This window comes from Heloderma suspectum, chromosome 7 (assembly GCF_057233095.1).
Source record: "Heloderma suspectum isolate Gila_16-S chromosome 7, 16-S_ref, whole genome shotgun sequence".
NCBI classification, from domain to species: Eukaryota; Metazoa; Chordata; class Lepidosauria; order Squamata; family Helodermatidae; genus Heloderma; species Heloderma suspectum.
Window position 1 is genome coordinate 77,466,042 of NC_139464.1, and position 20,671 is coordinate 77,486,712.

Sequence of the window (20,671 nt, forward strand, 5' to 3'; positions counted from 1 at the left end):
AAAACAAGCCAAAGTTTGTTTTCTCTTCTGCAAGAGAAGTCATGGCTAAAGCAACAAACCATGGTTAACATAAACCATGGGTTATAGCATTATGTGCAAACACAACCAGTGGAATTTACTTCAGATAAACATGCAAAGGACTGGGATGCAAATTTGATTTTTAACATGCCTTTTGAAAAGGAAGGATCAACCCTCTGAACTCTTCAGTCCAATATGACAAACCATGATTACAAAAAGAAAGGTGAGATTGTTTTATGATTAACCTCTGTACTAAAGATTTGCAGATTACGAAGTCATGCTACTCCCAAGAAATAGAAGATATGAAATGCTTTTCATATCTTTGTCTCAGATATTTTATTGTCTCAGGCATGAGCTTCTCATTCACACCTTCTCTTCAATTGTATGACTAAAAGGTAAAACACATCACCACAGCAAAGAAGAGAAAGAGGACAGTAGGAGAATCTATGTACAAAGAGCTGAAGGCTCTATTAGGCAGCACCTTAATTACTATTTGAAAGCCTCATACAGCCTAAGACAAATATTTGAGAATGAGCATATTAGAAACTATCTGTGCAATTTAACAAAATCTAAACCACATTTTTAGCACTTTGTATAGAGAACAAACCACTTCTGCCTACTCTGACATCCACCAAAATGTATAGTGACGCAAAGGAGGCAAACTATTTCACAATGATCCAGGTTATTCTAATAATAGATATCTTACCTAATTAGTACCTCTTTTCCTTTGAACTCACTCATGTTTACTGAATTTCCAAATGTATGAAATAAAATTTACATGGAATCACCATCAGGATTCCTAGCCCCATTTTCAGATGGGCACTCTAAACAACCTGACAAGTTTGACCACCTCATGCCTTTGGAAGTTTGGTACCTTAAACTGAAATCTTCAATATGTAGTAACAAAGTAACACAGTATTTGAAAAATGAAAATGGTCAAGACAAACTATTAACTGAAAGTTCGTAATGTACATTGAGAACAATCTACTTACATCAGGACGTGGAGGAAGCCGCTCCCGTGGAAGTCTTTCATATCCATATCGCTCGTCAGACCACATTTCATCTCTTCTATATGCCACTAAAAATAAAGGTTTGTTTAGCTAAAGTTGATATTTGGCAGGGGGGAGGAAAGGGTTTGAATAAGTCTGAACTCTGAAATGCACTTCTGGTGTATTGGAACAAAAAATTAACATGGGTTACTTTATCTTTCTTATTTATTTTACTTATATTTAGTAGACATGCTAAGATCACTCTCTAGTGATTGTCCAATGCAAACTGAAAATTTTCTAATGCAAACAACCCTATGCAAATTACCCTGAATTTTCTGGAAAATTTTCCAATTCAAAATTTTCCAGGAAACCCACATCACTGTTCACCAGGTAGCCCAGGTGAAAAAGTAAATTGGGAAAAAACTGTTTTCTTTCTCAGCCTCTGCTGTGCCCATTAAAAAGAGTCTCTCCATTGTAAGAAACGCAGACTTCAAGATCTTTGAGGAATTCAACATACAAAGCCTCTTCAACGTATCATTTTCTTCATCTTTTTTAGGGTAAGTGATGAAGGTACACAGAAGAGAAACTTCCTGCTCCATAGATGCTAGGGTTCTCACCATCCAGGAACCAAATCAAGAGCGTCCCAACCACCTGTAACCTAGCCCTCATCTACTTTCCCAGAGACCAGAATTTCCCAGAAATCTTGGATGGAGTTCTGCCATTACAAACATCCCCAGCATTGCTAAGTTCACTCTCAGATACATTTGCATAGTAGCAAATTTCTACATGCATTTGAGGGGCATCAACTCATCTATACTTTTATGAAGCAAACTGTCAGCAGAACTTTCTCCACATTTATGTGGTCTTCACAAACTATTCATTTCTCACATGCAATTTACGGATACTTTTGGTTATATTTGTCCCAACCATAAGATTGTGCTATAATTGAAATTAACTATCAAAGCACTGATCAAAGAACCCACTTAGCCTTTGGCCACAGAACACCAAACACTAGATAGCATATTAAGGGCGCAATCCTATGGCTGCTAGACAGTGGCTAGATGGCCACAGGATTGGTTGGTTTCTGGGAACCTCCTCCCCACCCCCTCTGCCTCATAGACAGTGTGAATCATCCCCAACCTCTGCACATGTAAGAGCAGCACGGAGCGAGGGGAAATGGGGTGTTCTTGGGGTGGGGCAGGGCGGGGAGTTCGGACGTTCTGGTATGACAATTCCTATGTGTTGTCCAGCCTCCCCACCCCGCATTCCAATGTCCCACAGCTAGACAGCTGAAATCGGCCATCTAAACACGAATGCGGGGTGGCTGGAGCACGGAGGACAGGATCCCCTCCGTGCTCCTCCTGCCATGCATTAGATAGGAGGTCGCCTCTGAGTTCAGAGGCAGCCGTCTATCCGCACAGGATTGCTCCCTCCCAGTCCAATCCTGTTCAGAGTAAGGTACACCTTAAACCACTTAGGTACACCTAACAATCAGGCTGCATGGAAAACATGGCTGAAGAAACAACTCACACATTGAGAGAGAAATTCAACTCCTGACCATAACAGTCATTGAGGAACATGACACCTTACTATTTATTTATTTATTTATTCATTTCATTTCATTTCTATACCACCCAATAGCTGAACCTTACAGATTAATCTTATATCACTTTAAAAATGGAAAGATAATTAGTATTTTTAACATTTAGCCACAAACATGTATCAAGAAATAAAGCATATGATAAAATGATCAAGGTGATATAAATCACAAAAAAGATTTCCAGTTTCATTGGTAATAAGTAAGTTGTATCCAAAATGCTTATAAAGTTTACAGTGCTGACTAATGGAAGGGAAGGCCATTTTCACTAGTTTCCCTCTTCTCCTGCATCCTTCTTCCCAAAACTGCTCCTTAGCCCAGGGAACAGCTCCTTAGCCTCTGGAGCAACATAGGTAGCAGCACAGAAGGAATATGAAACTGGCAAACATCATCCTCCACTTCCATGAGCAGAAGCTGCCACTGACCCTTACATTCACAGAAGGACTTCTTACATGAATGTAAAGGCACATTTGGATTCAGACCCATATGCTTTATGAACTGGTATGCATAATTAAAGCACATTGGTTTGAAATCAAATAGAGCCTTTTTACTACCTGGAAATGTAGTATGACGTGTCTGGTCATGGAGTTCAAATGTTTTTTTGCAGTGCAAAATGTGTATCTGCTTAGGGAAACAATCGTGAAATTAAGGCTGCAGTCCTATTCACATTCGAGTAAGCTCCATTAGACATAGTAGGGCTTGCTTTCAAGTAAACATGCATATGACTGTGCTGCAATCCTATGCAAACTTAGTAGAGGGTGGCCCTGTCCACATGTAATGACAACCCATGAGTTTAAAAACTGATGGGTTGTCAGGGATGAGCGGGTGTGCTGCCTGCAATATGCCCACCAGTATGCCTACAGTATATCTTCCTCTTATATCCCACAACCCATGATCTTCATAGGTTGTGGGATATGTGAACCTAGACACAGGGTTGTTTAGAGGCTAAACAACCCAGCAGTTAACTCAACAATGAACAATGGGTTAACCACTGGGTTGTTTAGCCCCTAAACAACCCAGCGGTCCAGATTTGCACAGCACGCTCCACAACCTACGAAGGAGCCAATCGTGGATTGTGCAGTAAAAGCAGGAGAGGTGCTTTTACACCAACTGGTTGTCGTTACATGTGAACCAGTTCAGTATGTCCCACGTCACTTATTGCTGGTAGTATGCTTAGAATTGTGCTGTTTGTATATCTGTTTGGCTTTCTGTGAACACTAGCAAGTTCACAGAAGATCAAACAAGATGCGATGTTAACTGCATGAATGCAATTAATGTATACGTTTCTTGTACTAAAGCTACTTAGCCTTCCCAACCACTGCTATTTATTTAACAAAAAATTGCATTCATGCTATTAACATCACATCTACTTTGGTCGTTACGTGAAGACTTAAACTGCAATCCAATACACACACTTATTTGGGAATAAATCTAATTGAATGCAATGGGACTTACTTCTAGGTAGATATGCACAGGTTTCCACTGCCTCGAACTTTCTAGAAGCAACAGCTGGTAGTTACTGGGCAAAGATGAATATCCATGGGATGTAAGTTCATTGCCAGTCTAAATATTCATACTTTTGAAAATAATAAATACAATAAGAGTGCAGTCCTATCCAGATGCCCATCAGCCTCCAGACTCAGAGGTTGCCAGGCATCCTATGCAGGGTGGGAGGAGCATGGAGGCGATTGTTGCCTCCGCGCTGCTCTCACCCGGCATTTTTGCTGGATGGGTGATTTTGCCCATCTAGCTGGTCCTCTGTGGAGCAGGAGGGAGGGAGGCTGGAGCGGCTGGACGATTCTTTGTAAACTGGCCACCCCGGTCTCCTCCCCTCCCTGCCCACAGAACACCCCCCTTTCCCTCCAAGCTCGCATCTGCGAGCTCGTAGAGGCAGCCAGTGCAGTTCTGTCCACACCAGCTGCGAGGGAGAGGAGACGAAGAGTTTGGACTCCTGGGTCTGAGGTCGGAGCACTGTCTCCGACCACAGATCCAAGAATCAGAAAAATCCTATGACCTTCCCAGATGCTGTCTAGAGACCTACTATGTCATTTTATCATGGCTGAGGTCTTTTACAAAGAGGAGCATTCTAACTCAGTGTTTGAGAAATGGTCATCGAAATCGCCAGTTAATTATTACAGCAGACTTCAACGTATTTTGTCAAACACAAACATTTTTAAGTTTAGTTCAGATATTATTTTAGTCTAGATTATTTTTAAGCAACATGTAATATAACAGTGAGGTAGGTTTTCCAGAAAATTTTCCTATGCATGTTATGCTAATTTGCAATGGGTCTTTTGCATCAGAAAACATTCAATCTGCATTAAAAAACATCTGGTGCCTTAGAAAGTGATCTAATTTAGCATGTTTTCTATTTGTGTTTAGTAAAAAAAAGGACAAAAAATGGGGAAAACATTAACACCACAAAAATTTGTGCTGAAATATTTGAGGGGGAAAAAATTTAAGCACACTTAGACCTGGTTCGCACATAACAACCCATGGGCTGTTGTGCACAAGTGGATGTGGTTCCCTGCTGCACACCTGCCACTTCTGCTTTTATTCAGCAAACCACAATCGGCTATTTCGTAGGCTGCTGAGCAGAACATCTGAACCCAGACTACCGGGTTGTTTAGGGGCTAATCAACCCAATGGATAATCCATAGTTTGTTGTTGGATTAATCGCTGGTTTGGTTAGCCCCTAAACAACCCAGCAGTTTAGGTTCAGACATCACACTCAGCAACCTACAAAGGAGCCAATCATGGGTTGCAGACTAAAAGTGGAGGGTCTGCTGTGCTCTCTCCTGCTCATCCCTACAGCCCATTGGTTATTTAACCCATTGGCTGTCATTACATGCAAACAACCCCTTAATGTGAGTTAAATGTTATACTATGTCAAAATTTTTACTGGAATACTTGTAAAGATTTAAAGTCAATAGTATGCACTTCTTTTACAATGTTTAAATTTAAGAAAAAAACAAAGGTACTGGAAACTGTTGATATGCTAACTACTTTTAGCAACCCAAAGAACTCTGCAGGATATGCTGATAACCACTCATTTATTTCAACAGAGTTCAACTTTCTTCCACTAAGGTTGTTGGGGCACCTTCAATTTCACTATCACTACTTACTAGTTCCATTTCGCGCTGAGATATATACTATTTCCATTACACATATGTATTTCCTCACAAACTTGCTAGGAATAATCATGTGAAAAACATTAATTAAAACTCTGAAACTGCCAAGCTTACTTAATATTGTATTTTCTATTGGCATCCATTCACTGGAACTAATACATCTATGAAATGGAGATTTTCTGCAGAAAAATAAGCACTAGAAAATGTTCTGCTCAACATCACAGAATATAATCAGAATTTAAAAATAAAATGACCATTTTAAAGAGCCCTGTTTGCTTTTGCCAGCACTAATTCTACTTTCAATATAAAGGAACATAGTATTTCCAAACACTACATACTTTTACGCTTGCTTCAACGTTTTAAATCCCAATTACTTCCTGCGGATTAAAAAAAAATATGTTAGAAAATATCCATCTCTATTAAAAACTTAAGCTTTAAAACCTAACATATTGGGTTGGATCCAAAAGTGTGAGCAAAAGGATGTTTGTGTGAGGGGACCTTTCCTCCTACCCCCACCACTTGCCTATTCTCTAGCCAGAAGTGAAGGCTGTCCTTGTGGTTGGAGACATAGAGCAGTCTGGCGAGCCCCACCACAGGCCTTCTATTTCAACCAGATATTTCCAAATTCAAGCAGAGGTGCTACAGTAGTTGTTCCTGTGGACTCAGATGCCCCAGTCCAAGTACAAAATTGTATACGTGGAAATACACTTTACTATGTGCATCACTTGCTGGATCAGAAAGAGGGGACAAATCAGATGCTCCTCTGAGTGTGGGTTTAATCCAGTATTCTTGTTGGGGGGGGCAGGGGGGGGCAGAGGGGACCAGTTGTCTTAGCTGCGGTTTCAGAAGGTTACTAGGGGTGGTGGACATGATTTGGCAAAAACTGGGCAGAATCAAGGAATGAACCTTGTAGACTTCACAGAAGGCCACCCTACACCCCTTCTCCCAATAATTCAAGGACTACTGCAGTCTCTCCACACTGCTTTGGAATGGCTACTTGGCTATGCATCTCTGTACACATTCTGGAAGTGAATGCCATTGAAAGCTAGGCACTGTGGTTAGATTACATACATACACAGATGTGCATCTGATTTATCTTTGACTCCTGATCTGCCTGTGAATTTCCTTACTTATATGGGGTGAGGGAACATGGGTTAGGGGAAGGAGGAAAAGATAAGAGAAAGAGCTCCCTTCTTTGCCCAGCCTATCATTTCCCCCTCCATGAAATTTATCACAGCTCCACACAATATTTAATTTTTTTTTAAGTTTATTAAAAAAGGAAACATAAGCAAAAGGAGAGAGGTAGGAACAAGACACACAAGTTGCGATTCCCCCCGCCCCCCTACACATCTGATCAATGTAATGATAGATGAGTGTGTACGGTAACCAGAAACAACTTGTTCAGTATTGATTAGATGCATAAACAGCATTTTGTTTCTGTTCAAGCCCTTAAAACAGGCACAACAGTAATGAAAGTACTTCACAAAAGAGGTTCTGAAGACTATTTCAACCACACCAGTAGACAAACTCTCAACGTAGCTCTTGAAAACTAAGCCATCCATGCTGCCTGGAGAAAGCTTTCCATGCCTCCTCCACGATTTTGTTTTATTACTCAAGGCTGCTCCAACGTCTACAGCCCTCCCTCAGCTATACCCCAAAATGGCTAAGGCTGCAATGCTATGCACGTTTAGACAGGAAAAAAAGGCCTACAACTCCCAGCATCCCCCTGCCAGCCATGCTGGCTGAGGCATGCTGGGAGTTGTAGGCCTTTTTTCCTGTCTAAACACGCATAGGATTGCGCCTTAAAGAACCAGCTTAGGCTGGTTGACAGATGTCCCGCGCGCAACGACGTGAGTGGGAAACTTCCACCTTCCTCAGGGGGGCTTGCTTCCGAGCAGACGAGGACAGGATGGGCGCTGCACGCCTAACCCGCCTGGCCGCCGACTAGACGCCGCCGCCGCCGCCGCCGCCGCCGCAACCCCCCCCCCACACGTAGCAGCCGAGAAGAAAAGCCGCCGGAGAAAGTTTTGAAAGAAGCCACAGGGTCAGGCGGGCCACCGAACGTCGTCCGGCACGTGAGAAACGCCGCCGAGGGGAACACAACACCCACGCGCCTCCCCCCCACGAACTCACCCGCCGCAAATCAAAGCCACTGCCGCCCCACGTCGCGACTCAAGCCACTTCCGGCGCGTTCGCCGACGTCACCGGAAATACGGTGCGCGGTATTTCCTTTTCCCTTCGAACCCCCCCCCCCGTGGTCCCTTTGCCAAGGCGTTACCATAGAGACTTCATGAACTTCTATCTCAACATTTCCGGTTGGATTGCAACGGGGTAACCATGGCAGAGAAATAAGGAGATAGAGCATCATGGAGGTGTAGGGCTGGACCACCTGGCCTGCGTCCGGCGGCGTCAAATGGAAGCCGGAAATGAGGGCTGGGTGTAATTGTTTTTTAAAGCCCTTTGAGTGTGTTGTGCCGCTGCTTCGTTTCCCTTCCCAGTAGCGGGCTTCGGGCTGACGTCATCAGCAAGGCGTCCGGCGGAGGCGCCGTAGCGTCAAGCCGTCGAGGGTGGTGGGTGCCAACTTGAGAGGAAGTCAGCGCGATGGTTTCGCTTGGTCCCGACTGAGCGGCTTCTCTTGGCTGCGGTTAGTAAAGCCCCGCTCCGTACCACAGTTTCTGTTTTCCTTGGATTCCCCCAGGCGTTCCCACCCCCCGAGGTAGCCAGGTCCTACTGGGGAGTAACCCTGAGCTGAACGGGATTTACTCCCAGATAAGGGGGTGTAAGGATTGCATTCTTAGGGTTGTATCCAACGTTAGCCGAACTTAAGCCCCGTTCATTTCACTGCGGATCGACTCTAAGTAGGACTAACATTGGATACAGTCCTTCAAGTTTGCACCAGAATTACCACCTTAGATTCCACTTGCTGCTCTGGACTCTTGGACAAGGTCTTCACAGTTTTTTAGCAAACAAGTTTTCCCATATTTGAAAATCTTTCGAGTGCATTTACTCGGTAGAGAATGTAACCTAGGAGAGCTAGGGATGGTGCAGAGACAGTAGTTCTGTGCACGCTTCCCTGGGAGTAATTCCTATTGGAACTGGTGTAACTTACTTCTGAGAAAATATGTGGTAATTGGAGTGTAATTACATTTATGAAAGCTTTGTTAGATGTACCATGCAATTTATGTCTACTGCTTAGAGCGGAGTTGAATGAGGCTGCCTGTCTCTGCCAAGGCTAGGATTCAGACTTTAAACTATTGATTTACATCTTTAAAAAAGTGTATCAAAACTATGGCGCTAATTTTACTGGCTGTGTTACCAAAAAGTGCTATTTGTGTCTTTAGATGGGTGCTGTTAAAAACGCAACCCAACTCCAGCCCAGCCTCTCTGCTCCCAAGCCCCATCTTTCACTCAGATATGATAAATGAAGGATAAGTAGGTATAGTTTCTCTGCCTTCCAAATATTCTCATTGCTGAGAGCAAGCTGAATAAAAAGATATGGGGAGGGGAATGACCCCTATACTCAGTCTATCCCCCAAAGCCTGGCAAGTTCATGTGATGGCCATTTGCACATGCTTGCCAGAGGTATCACTCAGTATTTATCATCAGAAGAGGTATGTGTTGCATAGAGTGAGGAAATGGCTGTTTCATCTGTCTCCATTATAGTAGCATCCAGTGTATCTAAGAACATAAGAGACCAGCTGGAACAGATCAAAGATCTATGTAGTGCAGAATCTTCTTTTCACAGTGGCCAACCAGATGCCTAGGAATCCCATAAGCAATGCATGAGGGCAATAGCCCTCTTCTGCTGTTGTTCACCAGCAACTGATATACAGAGGAATGCTGTCTTTGATACTGGAGGTAGTGTATAGTCATAATAGCTATTCATAGCCTTATCCTTCATGAATTTGTTTAGTCCTCTTTTAAACTTAAGTTGGTGGCCGTTACCACATCTTGTGGTAGCAAATTCAAATGTGCTGTGTGAAGAAGTATTCCCTTTCATCTGTTTTTAATCTCCCACCATTCAGCTTTGTTGGATGACCCTGTGTTCTAGTATTATGTGAGAGGGAGACAAACTTATCTCAATCCAGTTTCTTCACACCATGCATTTTTCATAAACCTCTATCATATCTGCTCCTTACTGGCCCTTTTTTTAAATGAAAAGGCCCTAAATAGCTTAACCTTTCTTCATTGGGGAGTAGTCCTTCTGCAGCAAGGAGCTGATTTGGAGGCACCTTTCTGCTCCTTACCGCAGCAGCTTCTAATAGGATTAGTTGGCTTGCTGGAGAAGGGAGTTCTCAGCTGGAGTTGTGCCTGGACTGGATGGATGCCTCGTCTGGCCTCATCACTTTCTGGGATGATAGTTGTTTTGCATTGTTTAGCATGAACATTAAAATGTAAATATAGCTGAAGTAAATCAAAGCCTTTGCTGTCTGAACAATTTTAGAACATGCCTATCATTTATAAAGGTCTCAGTTAATTAACTAAAGTTAAGGCTATTTTTGGATGACCACTAACTGATCTTTTTTTTGTCTCTAGTAAACAATGAGTGGAGGGCTAGCACCAAGCAAAAGCACAGTTTATGTGTCCAATTTGCCTTTCTCATTGACAAACAGTGACTTATACAGGGTAAGCAAGTGCACTTTGAAATCAAATATTAATACTGAGCTTTACCTGGTTTCTCATAGAAATTACCATTGGATGTTAAATAATATGTGTATTTTAACTTCTGAATGCCCTTTTGAATTCTTTTTTCTGTGCCTAACCTAAATAGCTAAGATCCCTTTTAATGTCTTTCCAGATTTTTTCCAAATATGGCAAAGTGGTTAAGTGAGTATATTTATGGTATTATATGTTGCATACTTTTTGAATGTGGTCTGTAATAGTTAACATCTTGTTATTGATGTATCCAAGATTCCATAGGTTCTATTTTTTATAATACACTATTAAGATAGGTGCTTATTTGTACTGCTAGTGTGTCACACTCTGTATGGGGCTACCCACAAAGACTTCTTGTAACTGGTGCAAAATGTGTAACTCCAACCCCTAGTATAGATTACACCTACTGTCTGTTCTGGATTTCTGTTGCATTCAGAAAACACTCTGACCAATATATTTATAGACCGGGATTCTATAGGTTTGTTATGTTTAATGCATCTATTAATATTTTGTGGACATGTCATGACATCCAGACAATTGCATTGTCCCGGTCTATAAATATATTGGTCAGAGTGTTGGGGCAAGCAAAGGCATAACGTTTATGTTCCTTGTATTTTATGCTGATTTTCCATGCTTTGTATTATAGCTTCCTGAAATCATTTCGTAAAGATGAATTTACCCTAAAGAGTCAGTCTGTCTCATGTCAATCAGAAGCTTTTACTCTTTCTTGGCAAGAAATGAGCCCATTCTGTTGTGCAGAAATACCTAGGTGATGCCTGTTTCATATTAAAATCCTAAGGTATGCAGCAGATATGGATTCCTCTAGTCTAAACAGGCTGCCTGGGAGAAGTTGATGACTATACATATGCATGGCTCACTTGCATCAGTAAAAGTTACAGAGTCTGACCTCCACAGGTGTTCAAAAAACATCAACCTGTTATATGTAGAGCTACTATAGATGTAAAATTTCTGAAAATTTTGAGGCCATGGGAAAAACATTTTTCTGCAAAAATTGGAAATTTTGGAAAAATCGAAACATAAGCAATATTTTTTTTTAGTGCTCTTTACAGATCTAAAGTCACTTTGTTGCTTTAAGACAGCCTTTCCCAATCTGATGTCCTCTAGATATTTTGGACTTCAGCTCCTATCAGCCTCGAGCACCATGGCCAATGGTCAGAAATGCTGGGCACTGTAGTCCAAAACATCCGGAGGACACCACGTTGGGGAGGGCTGCTTTAGGAACGTAAAGCAGCCTTTCTGTTCCTAAAGTGAATTTCTCTATCACTTAGTTTGCTCATAAAATTATTATATTTTAAGACTTTTAAAAGTAAGTAAATTTGTAATTGTCTGAATAGATTAGAGCTACATTAAATGACTGCTACAGCATCAGAAACACAGGACTCTATAGAAGAAAACCCAAGCTGTCAAGAATACACAATGGCAACCCTACTCACTTGTTGGTAAACTGAGCATAAATGTCTATGAGTAAAATATACTTTAGATCAATATTTTAATAAGGAATGAAAGGACTAACTATGCTGGGAATCTTACAGAGAGGATTAAAAAATATTTTACCCCATGGCTTCATTATTTCCAGATGTTTTACATCTCTAGTCTTTCTATACAAGTGTTCTTATTACATAGTTGTTAGAAATCATTTTGTGGGGGAGTAAAGCCTGGGTAACAATGTATAAATACTTTTGTCTTAAATTCTGAAAGAAAATATTTCATAATCCAAAGCTGTTCAATTTTTTAGAAAAAAACAAATGGCCCTCTGAAAAAAAAACCAGAAAAACTGTTTTTTCCAACGTTTCCAAGTTTTTCAGGCCATCACATCTCTAAGAGCTGCTCATATAATTTTGCTAAAGGAATTCTCAGGCAGACACCATCACCACTGAGGGGTTCTTTGGAATCAGTAACACTACTCTACTGTAGGACAGTATTTTAAAGGTTATTAATTCAGAAAGTAGTACATTAGTTTCCTGCAGAGTTGGATTCAGCTGTCAGCAACAAAGTGATTGCTAGTAAAATACTTCTACTTCTTTAATCAATAGTTATGTATACAGAAGAGCAAGGTATTCTTAGATCTAGTTTTTCAATGTGTGTCTTTATTATAAACAAAACAAAGTAAAAAAAAATCTGTATTGCATCAAAGCACACATTCATCTTTCTTGTTTTGTTGAAGGTTAAAAATACCTTTGTGTATGCTTGGGGGAGGGGGGTTTGCAGCTGCTTTTTATTTTAGCAAAAAGTGCAGGAAAACATTAAATGAAAGCTGGTGTAACATAGTAGCTAAAACTGGGCTACAAACCGGAAAGGTGCAAGATGCAGAATCTTGCATCTGCTGAAGTCACCCGGTGGCCTTGAGCAAGCCACTCTCCCTCTCTCAGCCCTCCCACCATCTGCAATACATAACCCCGACTTGCCTTGTAAGGAGTACCACTAGATGATGCATGTGAAGCATTTAATTTTACTGTTTAATCCTTCTCCCAGGTTAGATTATCTTTGCAAGGTATCTTACAATAGTCAATAAAACAACGCAACAAGATCACACAAAAACAACATTAAATATAATAAGCTCGCAGAAGAACAGCAGCACATAAATCAATAACCAAAGTAAAACACCCAGGTAAAAATAGCAGCAAATAAAAAACAGTAAAGTAGAGCAGATAAAACCGTTGCAGCACCACAGTAGCAGCAAATAAAAAACAGACTGGAATAAAAAGGTTGTTAGAGGCCACCTAAAGGCCAACAAGGAGGAGACCACGGGTATTTTCCTGGGTGTGGTTTTCAAGAGATGTAGATCTTGCAAAATTACTCTTCTCTGAAACTCGCCAGTCTAATAACTCTTACTGATGGACCTCAAGTGCTTATCTTAAGGCTTAGGAAGGTACATGTGAATGCAGGTGGTCCTTCAGATAGCTTGGTCCAAAATTTTTAGGATTTATAAGGTTAATACCAGCACCTTAAATTGGGAAACAAATGGGAAGCCATTGTAAGTGATGCAGAATAGGTGTAATCTGATTAGAATCACTAACTCCTATAAGTATTTTTACTGCTGCATTCTGTACGAAGCCTCTATAAGTCTACTCAGAAGTAAGTAGAGCAAAGCTCAGAAGGAAGCAGGACTGAATCACTCAGCAGCTTTCTCTCCTGGATCCACTTTCCCCTGCTAAGCACTGAAAATGGTTCTTGTCTTATTGGAGGTAAGATCTATTCCCTCCATAGGGGTGGCGGTGGTGGCAGGGAAGAAGCTGCCCAGTCAGATGGGGACACATACACACCTGGCTTTATCGGGCAGGGGGACTGTTGTGTAGCTGGGTGATTGTTACACCCACAGAATTCCAGTCCTATCTCATTTCCCCAACTGAACTGGCTGACTGTCAACCAGGACAGAGGTGGGCAGAAAGTAGATATCCAGATGATTTGGACTTCAGCTCCCAGCATTCCTGACCATTGGCCATGGTGGCAGGGGCTTCTGACAGTTGAGGTCCAAACTATTTGGAGATCTACTTTCTGCCTATCCTGATCAGGGAGCTTGGAACACTTGAAAATGCTATTCAGATGTTAAGTATTAAGTATTATTATTAAATGCCTTGAAGACTGGCAGGCACACTTAGGCAGAGAAAGAGAAGAATACAGCATTCACAGTTTATAAAGGGGCCTGGTTTTTTTTGAATGGGAATGTGTGTGTTTTTTTAATGATAGAACGCTGAAGGATCACATTTGTATTGTGAACTGATAACAGCACATGACTATCTGATAATATGTTTTTGTCCTGTTAGAGAAAATTCAGCAATCACTGTTCTGTGTCAGCTGTTTTCATGAAAATGCAGAAGTGTCATATCTCAGTTGGAATGGTCCAGACTCATCACAGACTGCTAGTATCTTGCTTTTCAGAAACTGCTTTCATGTGTCATAACTCTCAATAATGACTATTTCTTAAGGTGTATTCAGCAGTTATTACCTTTTCTCTACCGAGTTTTTTTTTTTTAATGTCTTTTATGGACTCTCTTGTTGTGCATATTTTGGGAACTTCATTTTGCAAGAGAGTGTAATGAATACGCCAATATATGCTATCTGAATGAAATACTGACTTAGGTTTGCCTCTGTGCTTTGACAGTATATGATACTGTACCTTTCCTTTTGTCAGTGAGTTTTGTATTGTAATAATATAAGGTCAAAAACCAAATAATTCTAAAAAGAAAGGGTTTATCATTTTTATTTATTTATTACATATCTATACTGCCCAATAGCCAAAGCTCTATGGGCAATTCACTACAATTAAAACCATAAAATACAACATGATAAAATACAATATGAAAATTTAAAACTACAGAATATTAAAAAAAATGAATGATATGTAAAGATAACGTACTATCTTTGTTCATATCAGTAATATGGTTGTCTTATAGAGTTACAATTATGAAAGACAAAGACACACGAAGGAGTAAAGGGGTTGCATTTATTTTGTTCTTGGATAAAGAATCAGCGCAGAACTGTTCTCGGGCACTTAACAATAAACAAGTAAGTGACAATACATTGCTTTGAGATGCTTTTAAGACATTCAGAATGCTAAGGTTCTACTTGGATTTCCCCTCTTTCGTTTAGCTTTTCGGAAGAGTAATAAAAGCAAGTATTGCTATTGATAATGGAAGAGCTGCAGAATTCATCCGCAGGCGAAACTATTATGACAAATCAAAATGCTATGAATGCGGAGTGAGTACATTTATAATGTCACTAGCAGAAATATCTATTTTTGTTGTTGCTCTTACGCTTAACCTGTTCTAGCTCAAAGTAAGACCTTGGGTTATCAACTACTTAGCTAATAGGTAATTGTCAGAATTATTTTTCAGCAATAAATATAATTTTTAAAAGTCTGCCTGCTGAAGTATCCCCAATACTGCACCTAAAATTTATTCTGTTTGTTACACAGCATCTGTAACAAAGACTGCAGCTTCTTTCTCCTTTGTCTCATCTTTCAGTTCAGACTTCTTTTTTTAGTACTTACAAATTCTGTATTCTCTTCCAAAGGGTAAGTTCACGCATAACTAAGGTGCAGATCCACTGTTTAACTATGAGGTTCTTAATGAGGTTAAGAAAAATCTTAACCTCATTATTAGTGTGATCAGCTTAGTATTTTATGTCTATGTTGATTCTCCAAGCTATTGTGCTTTTTCACAAATTCTGTTCACTAATATATATTTTTTCCTTAAGGAAACAGGGCATTTAAGCTATGCATGTCCTAAGAATATGCTAGGAGAGCGTGAGCCACCTAAAAAGAAAGAAAAGAAGAAAAGGAAGAAAGTAATTGAGCCAGAAGAAGAAATGTAAGTGTATGAAGCAGGTCTCCCACTTCTACTTTTTCTAGAAAGTGCCTATAGCAATAAGATACATGTGGGTTCTCCCCTTCTTCCTATGCTACTCAGTGAAGAAGAAGAAGAAGGAAGTGAAGATGAGGGAGAAGACCCTGCTCTTGACAGCCTCAGTCAAGCCATAGCTTTCCAGGTACTAAAATGCATATTTTTCTTGTAACAAATGTTTATGTTCCTTTTGTTTAAAGCAAAGCTGTAGTGACCCAGAATTGCAGCAAAAGATTATTCTGCTTGCTTCTGTTCAGCATCATTGTTGTTGCTGTTCTGTAATCCATTTTCATCTTGATGGCAGAACTGATCTTGGGCCAAGATGGCAGGGGTAGAATGCCAGCGGTGGGCAGGGTCACTGCCCGATGTGGGTAGAGCCACTTCTAGCATGCACCCCCCTGCATCACACGCATCCCATTCACACGCATCCCATCCCCCTGCTTGCGTGGGTGCGCACATCCCCTCTCCCTCTCTCTCTCTCACACACACACACACACACACACACACACCCACACACCCTTCTTAGCACCACCTCCTGGGGGGGGCGGGGGGAGCATTTTTTCTGCCACAACTCAGAAAGAAGGCCTTTCCCCTCTTTTGTAGCTGCTGTTGGGGAAATGGGTGGGGCCTGGGAAAGAACCTGGCTGGGCAGGATGTATCCATATTCAGGCTGGGATTTTCGCATGTCTGTTTGCACTGATTATCAAGGAAGTTTTACAGGCCCTGCTAATGGATGCCTGGATATGTATCACGATTCACATCACAATGCTCATCTGCTCCCTATTGAGCAGGCTGGATTCATCCTTTTAGGTGGCTGAGCTTTCCCATCTGGGGCCACCAATTATTATACATTGCCTGTGATCAAAGCTGCTGACTTGTACCTGCAGCTTTAAAACTGGGGTGCACAACCTGTGGCCCACATGTGTCTTGCAGCTGCTGTCCAGCACAAAGCTGGAGAGACCCACTCACTTCTGCCAACGATTCAGTTGATCAGCTGGACTGCAGTGGAGGGGGAGGGGGACACATTGCTCTGAGCTATTAACGGCACTGGGACAGCAATCTCACTGGGGCAAGTGGAAGGCAAAAGCCTCCCAGCCCCCAGCAATCCTGCTTGGGAGATTGCTGTTTTCCCACCACTTGCAGACTCAGTTGCCTGTCCCATTCCCCTGCAAGATCGTTGTCCCGGCACTGCTAATGTTTATCATGGATCTTGGTTCAAATACCAATTCACAGTTTCAGCCTTAGAAATATTGAGATAGTTCTATCAATTCTCTTCACTTCCTGGATCTAAATGGGACCACAGGAGCCAATGTAAAAGTGACTGGGTAAAGGGGAGTACGAGAGTATCTCATACTCTTAAAGTTTTATGTTAGTTGCTTATAGTACTTGTCAGCAGTGATCCATCCAAAGCCAATATTTTCAGTGCAAGAGTAGCAATTTCTCAGGCTGATTTTCATTTATTTAAGTCATGGGGGTGGGGGGTGGGGGGCCATTTTGAATATTCAAGCTACAACTACGGCTTGTCGGGTTGTCTGAACTTGAAATGTAGAGAACCTGGTCTTGGGGTAGGGCCTTTACACTAGGGCAAATCCGCCCCTTCTTACCAAAAGTGGAGGATCGCCCCTCCCTTCACTTCCACTACCACCTCTGAACTACAAAGCTTTTCTTTAACATATGCCTTTTTCCCTAAGGTAGATAGTCATTAGGCATAAGACAAAACTGACCAAACTACCAGGAACTATCCCTCAACCCTAAGTAATATAGCAGTGAAACAACTGGGTTGGCCTTACTAGTGATAATAAATATATATTGCAAAATCTAATGATAAAGTTTTGTATCAGTATAGTTTAAAAACAGACATCAAAACAATAAAAATACAATGCTGTTGTGCTGTAAAAGCCTAACCATACCAAAGGTAACTCATACCAAATAAAACAAACGCGTTTCAACATAAAGTCTTCCTCGGTGGTCTAGTACAAAGGACATGGTCTAGTGTATGAAAAGTATGACACAAAATAAACACATATGTATGCAGATACCTTTTGTATAGCAAATTCCTTACAGTTACCGACAAAGGGCACTATCCCATTATCTTATCAGGCAACCGTCTGTATGACCGCAACAGTTCCTTGCCATCGTCAAAAATAGTTGCTTATAGTGGAGCCTTTGGCCTCCTCGCAGTTTATTTACTATCATAACATGTACTTATCTTGGCTGGTACATGTATCAAATGAGACGTGGCGAGACCTATACATTGGTCTAAATACTGCAGTGCTAATTGCGAGGGATGTGTTCCACAAAAAAAGATGACTGCTCTACTCCGGTCAGAGTGCCGTTGCAGCTGCTTCTGTCACGGCCGCGTGCTCCGCTGCAGCTGTACCCACGTTCAGCGAGTAAGCTAGCAGGCGAGCCTCAGGGGACAGTGGGAGCAAGGGATATGGGGGAGTGTTTGGCCGACATGGGGAGTGAGAGAATGAGTGAACGAATCAACTGGGGGCCGGAACAACCAGTGGGGTCTGGCTCATGATTGACTTTTTTTTTTTTACTTAGTTGTAGGCACCCTTGTCCTTTCTTTTGGCACTTGATTTTTTAAATCCTTCCCAAAGGGAGATTCACTCAGGAAGGTACAGCTCAGTGTTTCAGGCAAGACACGCGGGCACAGTGCAGATTGTAGCAAGGTAGCACTAAGCACACGACTGGCCTGTCGAAGTTTTTTTATGCCGCAGGACATGTATTCGTGACTTCATGTAACTCTTTGTCTTCAGTCAATTTGTTTTATATGATTGTCTTGCAGCAAGCCAAAATTGAAGAAGAGCAGCAAAGGTCAACACAGACAGCAGGAGCGCCCTCAACATCTGATTCAAGGAGACCCCGGATCAAAAAAAGTGCATATTTTAGTGATGAGGAAGAACTTAGCGACTGATTTATATATTATGTAAATTTATAAAATATATACCTGTGTTCTGTACCATTGTAAATAAAAAGAATAATAATTTGAGAGCACCAAATATTTATAGTATTGTAAGTGAGTCTTTATGGTGGAAAGTACAGTATTTTCACGGTTGTTGTAATCTTTAAAATCATGGACATGATAAAATCATAGATTTTAAAATCTTTAAAATCATAAACATGCTTCTGTTCTAAAATAGACATTTGAAAGCTGTTAAGGAGCACTTAAGAGACTTATTAGCCATAAGATTAAAAAACGGTTGACCTGAGCTGTACCCTAGCTGTCCTCTGATACCATAGTATACTGAAGATCTATATTGTAAACTAGTTCTGTGTTGTGCCTTGGACAAGATATGTAAAATGTGCGGAGGGCCAAGCTAGAAATGATATTTGTAATCAAATGTCTCAGTGTCTTTTTCTTTAAGAAAAGCAGTAATGGGGGATTGGGGGAAGCAGTTTGGGTCAAGGTTGTGGTGCTCAGGCAGGGGCATTGAATCCTTCCACATGTTCCTGAAGTGGCTATTTGCCCATAATGTAACTGTCTTTTTTCCTACTTTGTGGCCAATAGCAGCTTTGTGGAGGTGGTGTTATTTGGATCAGAGACACAGAATGGAGGCAAAGGATTAAAACCTCCCTTTGTTAGCACTGCAGCCCTGATCAAAACAGGCACCCAATGGCTACTTTTACTAAGCCAAGATAAAGACATCACTGATCTCTCCAATCATGCTTTGGAATGTTTTTATAATGTTCTTGTAAAATGCTATTCAAAGCATCAAACTAAAAAAGAAATGTAAACGAGAGCGCTGTGTTGACCCAAGGTAAGCTGAAAAAATCCAGTAATTCTTTGTCGTGCTGAACTGTGGCTGTGAGAATCCCTGCAATTTGAAAAAAATGTGAGGATAAAGTACTTCTAAGTTGTAGTAGGGCCGCAGTGGCTTAGTGGTTAAGACGCTGAACTGCAGACTGGAAGGTCAGCAGGTCAGCAGTTCGAGACCCGAGTGCTGTGTGATGGAGTGAGCTCCCGTCTTCAGTCCCAGCTTCTGCCAACCTAGCAGTTCGAAAGCAAGAAATTGCAAGTAGATAAATAGGTACCGCCTCGGCGGGAAAGGTAACAGCGTTCCGTGTACCTCGGTGTTCAGTCACGCCGGCCACATGACCACGGAAGCGTCTTCGGACAGCGCTGGCTCTTCGGCTTAGAAGCGGGGATGAGCACCGCACCCTAGAGTCGGACACGACTGGTTGAGGACAACTTTACCTTTTTTACCTTTAAGTTGTAGAAGATTTATTTATCTTGTGGTTCTGCAGTGCGAAATATGATATCTAGCATACCGGTAGTCTTCCTGAAAATATCTGTTATCACTTAAAAATGTCAATCATGATTATCCAGAAAAAATGAAGACGCGTGGGCACTTCTTGTGCATGCGTTACACACTGCATTGTACTTGAGCCTTAGTTTAAATGAGCAGAGTCAGCATCATGACTTTGTTTCCAAATCCTGCATTGAAGGTAGGCTGTACAGTAGCCTTCCCGAACTCGGCTAACCTCTAGATGTGTGGTCTTATAACTCACTTTATCCCAGCACAGCATCATTGGGAGGATAGGAGTTGTAGCCAAAAGCATCTAGACTAGAGGTTAGCCAGGTTGGGGAAGGCTACTGTGCAGTTTAAGCCTATGAGCAGATTGTAGTTCTCTGATTACAGCCACATATGACAATTTTAAACGCTTGTTACATCTTTGGGAAAATCCAAAGCCTTAAACTCCCACCAAGTGTGGAAGTGGGGACAGGTGAATGCTTGCATCACCTCATCTGTCTAGATTCAGAGGTGCATGGTGGAGTTGGTCCTAGTTTTTCCAGCTTATTGCAGTAAGCGTCATGCTGCACAGTCCAGCTACAGCTGAGATTCCTTCACTGGTGTGAACTGCTGAGTGAGAGAAAGCCTTGTCTAGTGTTGCCACTGAACCTGGGGT

The 20,671-nt window shown here is 41.5% G+C and overlaps 2 protein-coding genes across 18 annotated transcripts in view; one reads left to right on the plus strand and one right to left on the minus strand.

The window, feature by feature from the left end:
- PPHLN1 (periphilin 1) overlaps nucleotides 1-7,914 on the minus strand; it is a 72,340-nt gene extending 64,426 nt beyond the window's left edge. For 14 of the 17 annotated variants that reach the window (XR_014784422.1, XR_014784421.1, XM_084810692.1 and 11 more), the window contains exons 1-3: nucleotides 7,869-7,914; nucleotides 6,074-6,112; nucleotides 1,011-1,096 (exon numbers count right to left, since the gene is read on the minus strand). Coding sequence is in view for 13 of the 17 variants with exons in the window: in XM_084810692.1 (XP_084666818.1) it covers nucleotides 1,011-1,096; nucleotide 6,074 (87 nt within the window). In the remaining 4 variants the exon portion in view is untranslated. The remainder of the gene's footprint in view (nucleotides 1-1,010; nucleotides 1,097-6,073; nucleotides 6,113-7,868) is intronic. The other 3 variants (XM_084810693.1, XM_084810685.1, XM_084810695.1) reach the window with 1 other exon arrangement.
- A 384-nt stretch (nucleotides 7,915-8,298) lies between these two features.
- On the plus strand, nucleotides 8,299-18,762 carry ZCRB1 (zinc finger CCHC-type and RNA binding motif containing 1). Its single transcript, XM_084810699.1, has 8 exons — nucleotides 8,299-8,379; nucleotides 10,272-10,361; nucleotides 10,534-10,562; nucleotides 14,807-14,918; nucleotides 15,003-15,110; nucleotides 15,609-15,721; nucleotides 15,821-15,899; nucleotides 18,549-18,762. The coding sequence occupies exons 2-8, from the start codon at nucleotides 10,278-10,280 to the stop codon at nucleotides 18,675-18,677; spliced, it is 654 nt and encodes a 217-aa protein (XP_084666825.1). The 5' UTR covers nucleotides 8,299-8,379; nucleotides 10,272-10,277; the 3' UTR covers nucleotides 18,678-18,762.
- The last annotated feature ends 1,909 nt before the right edge of the window (nucleotides 18,763-20,671 follow it).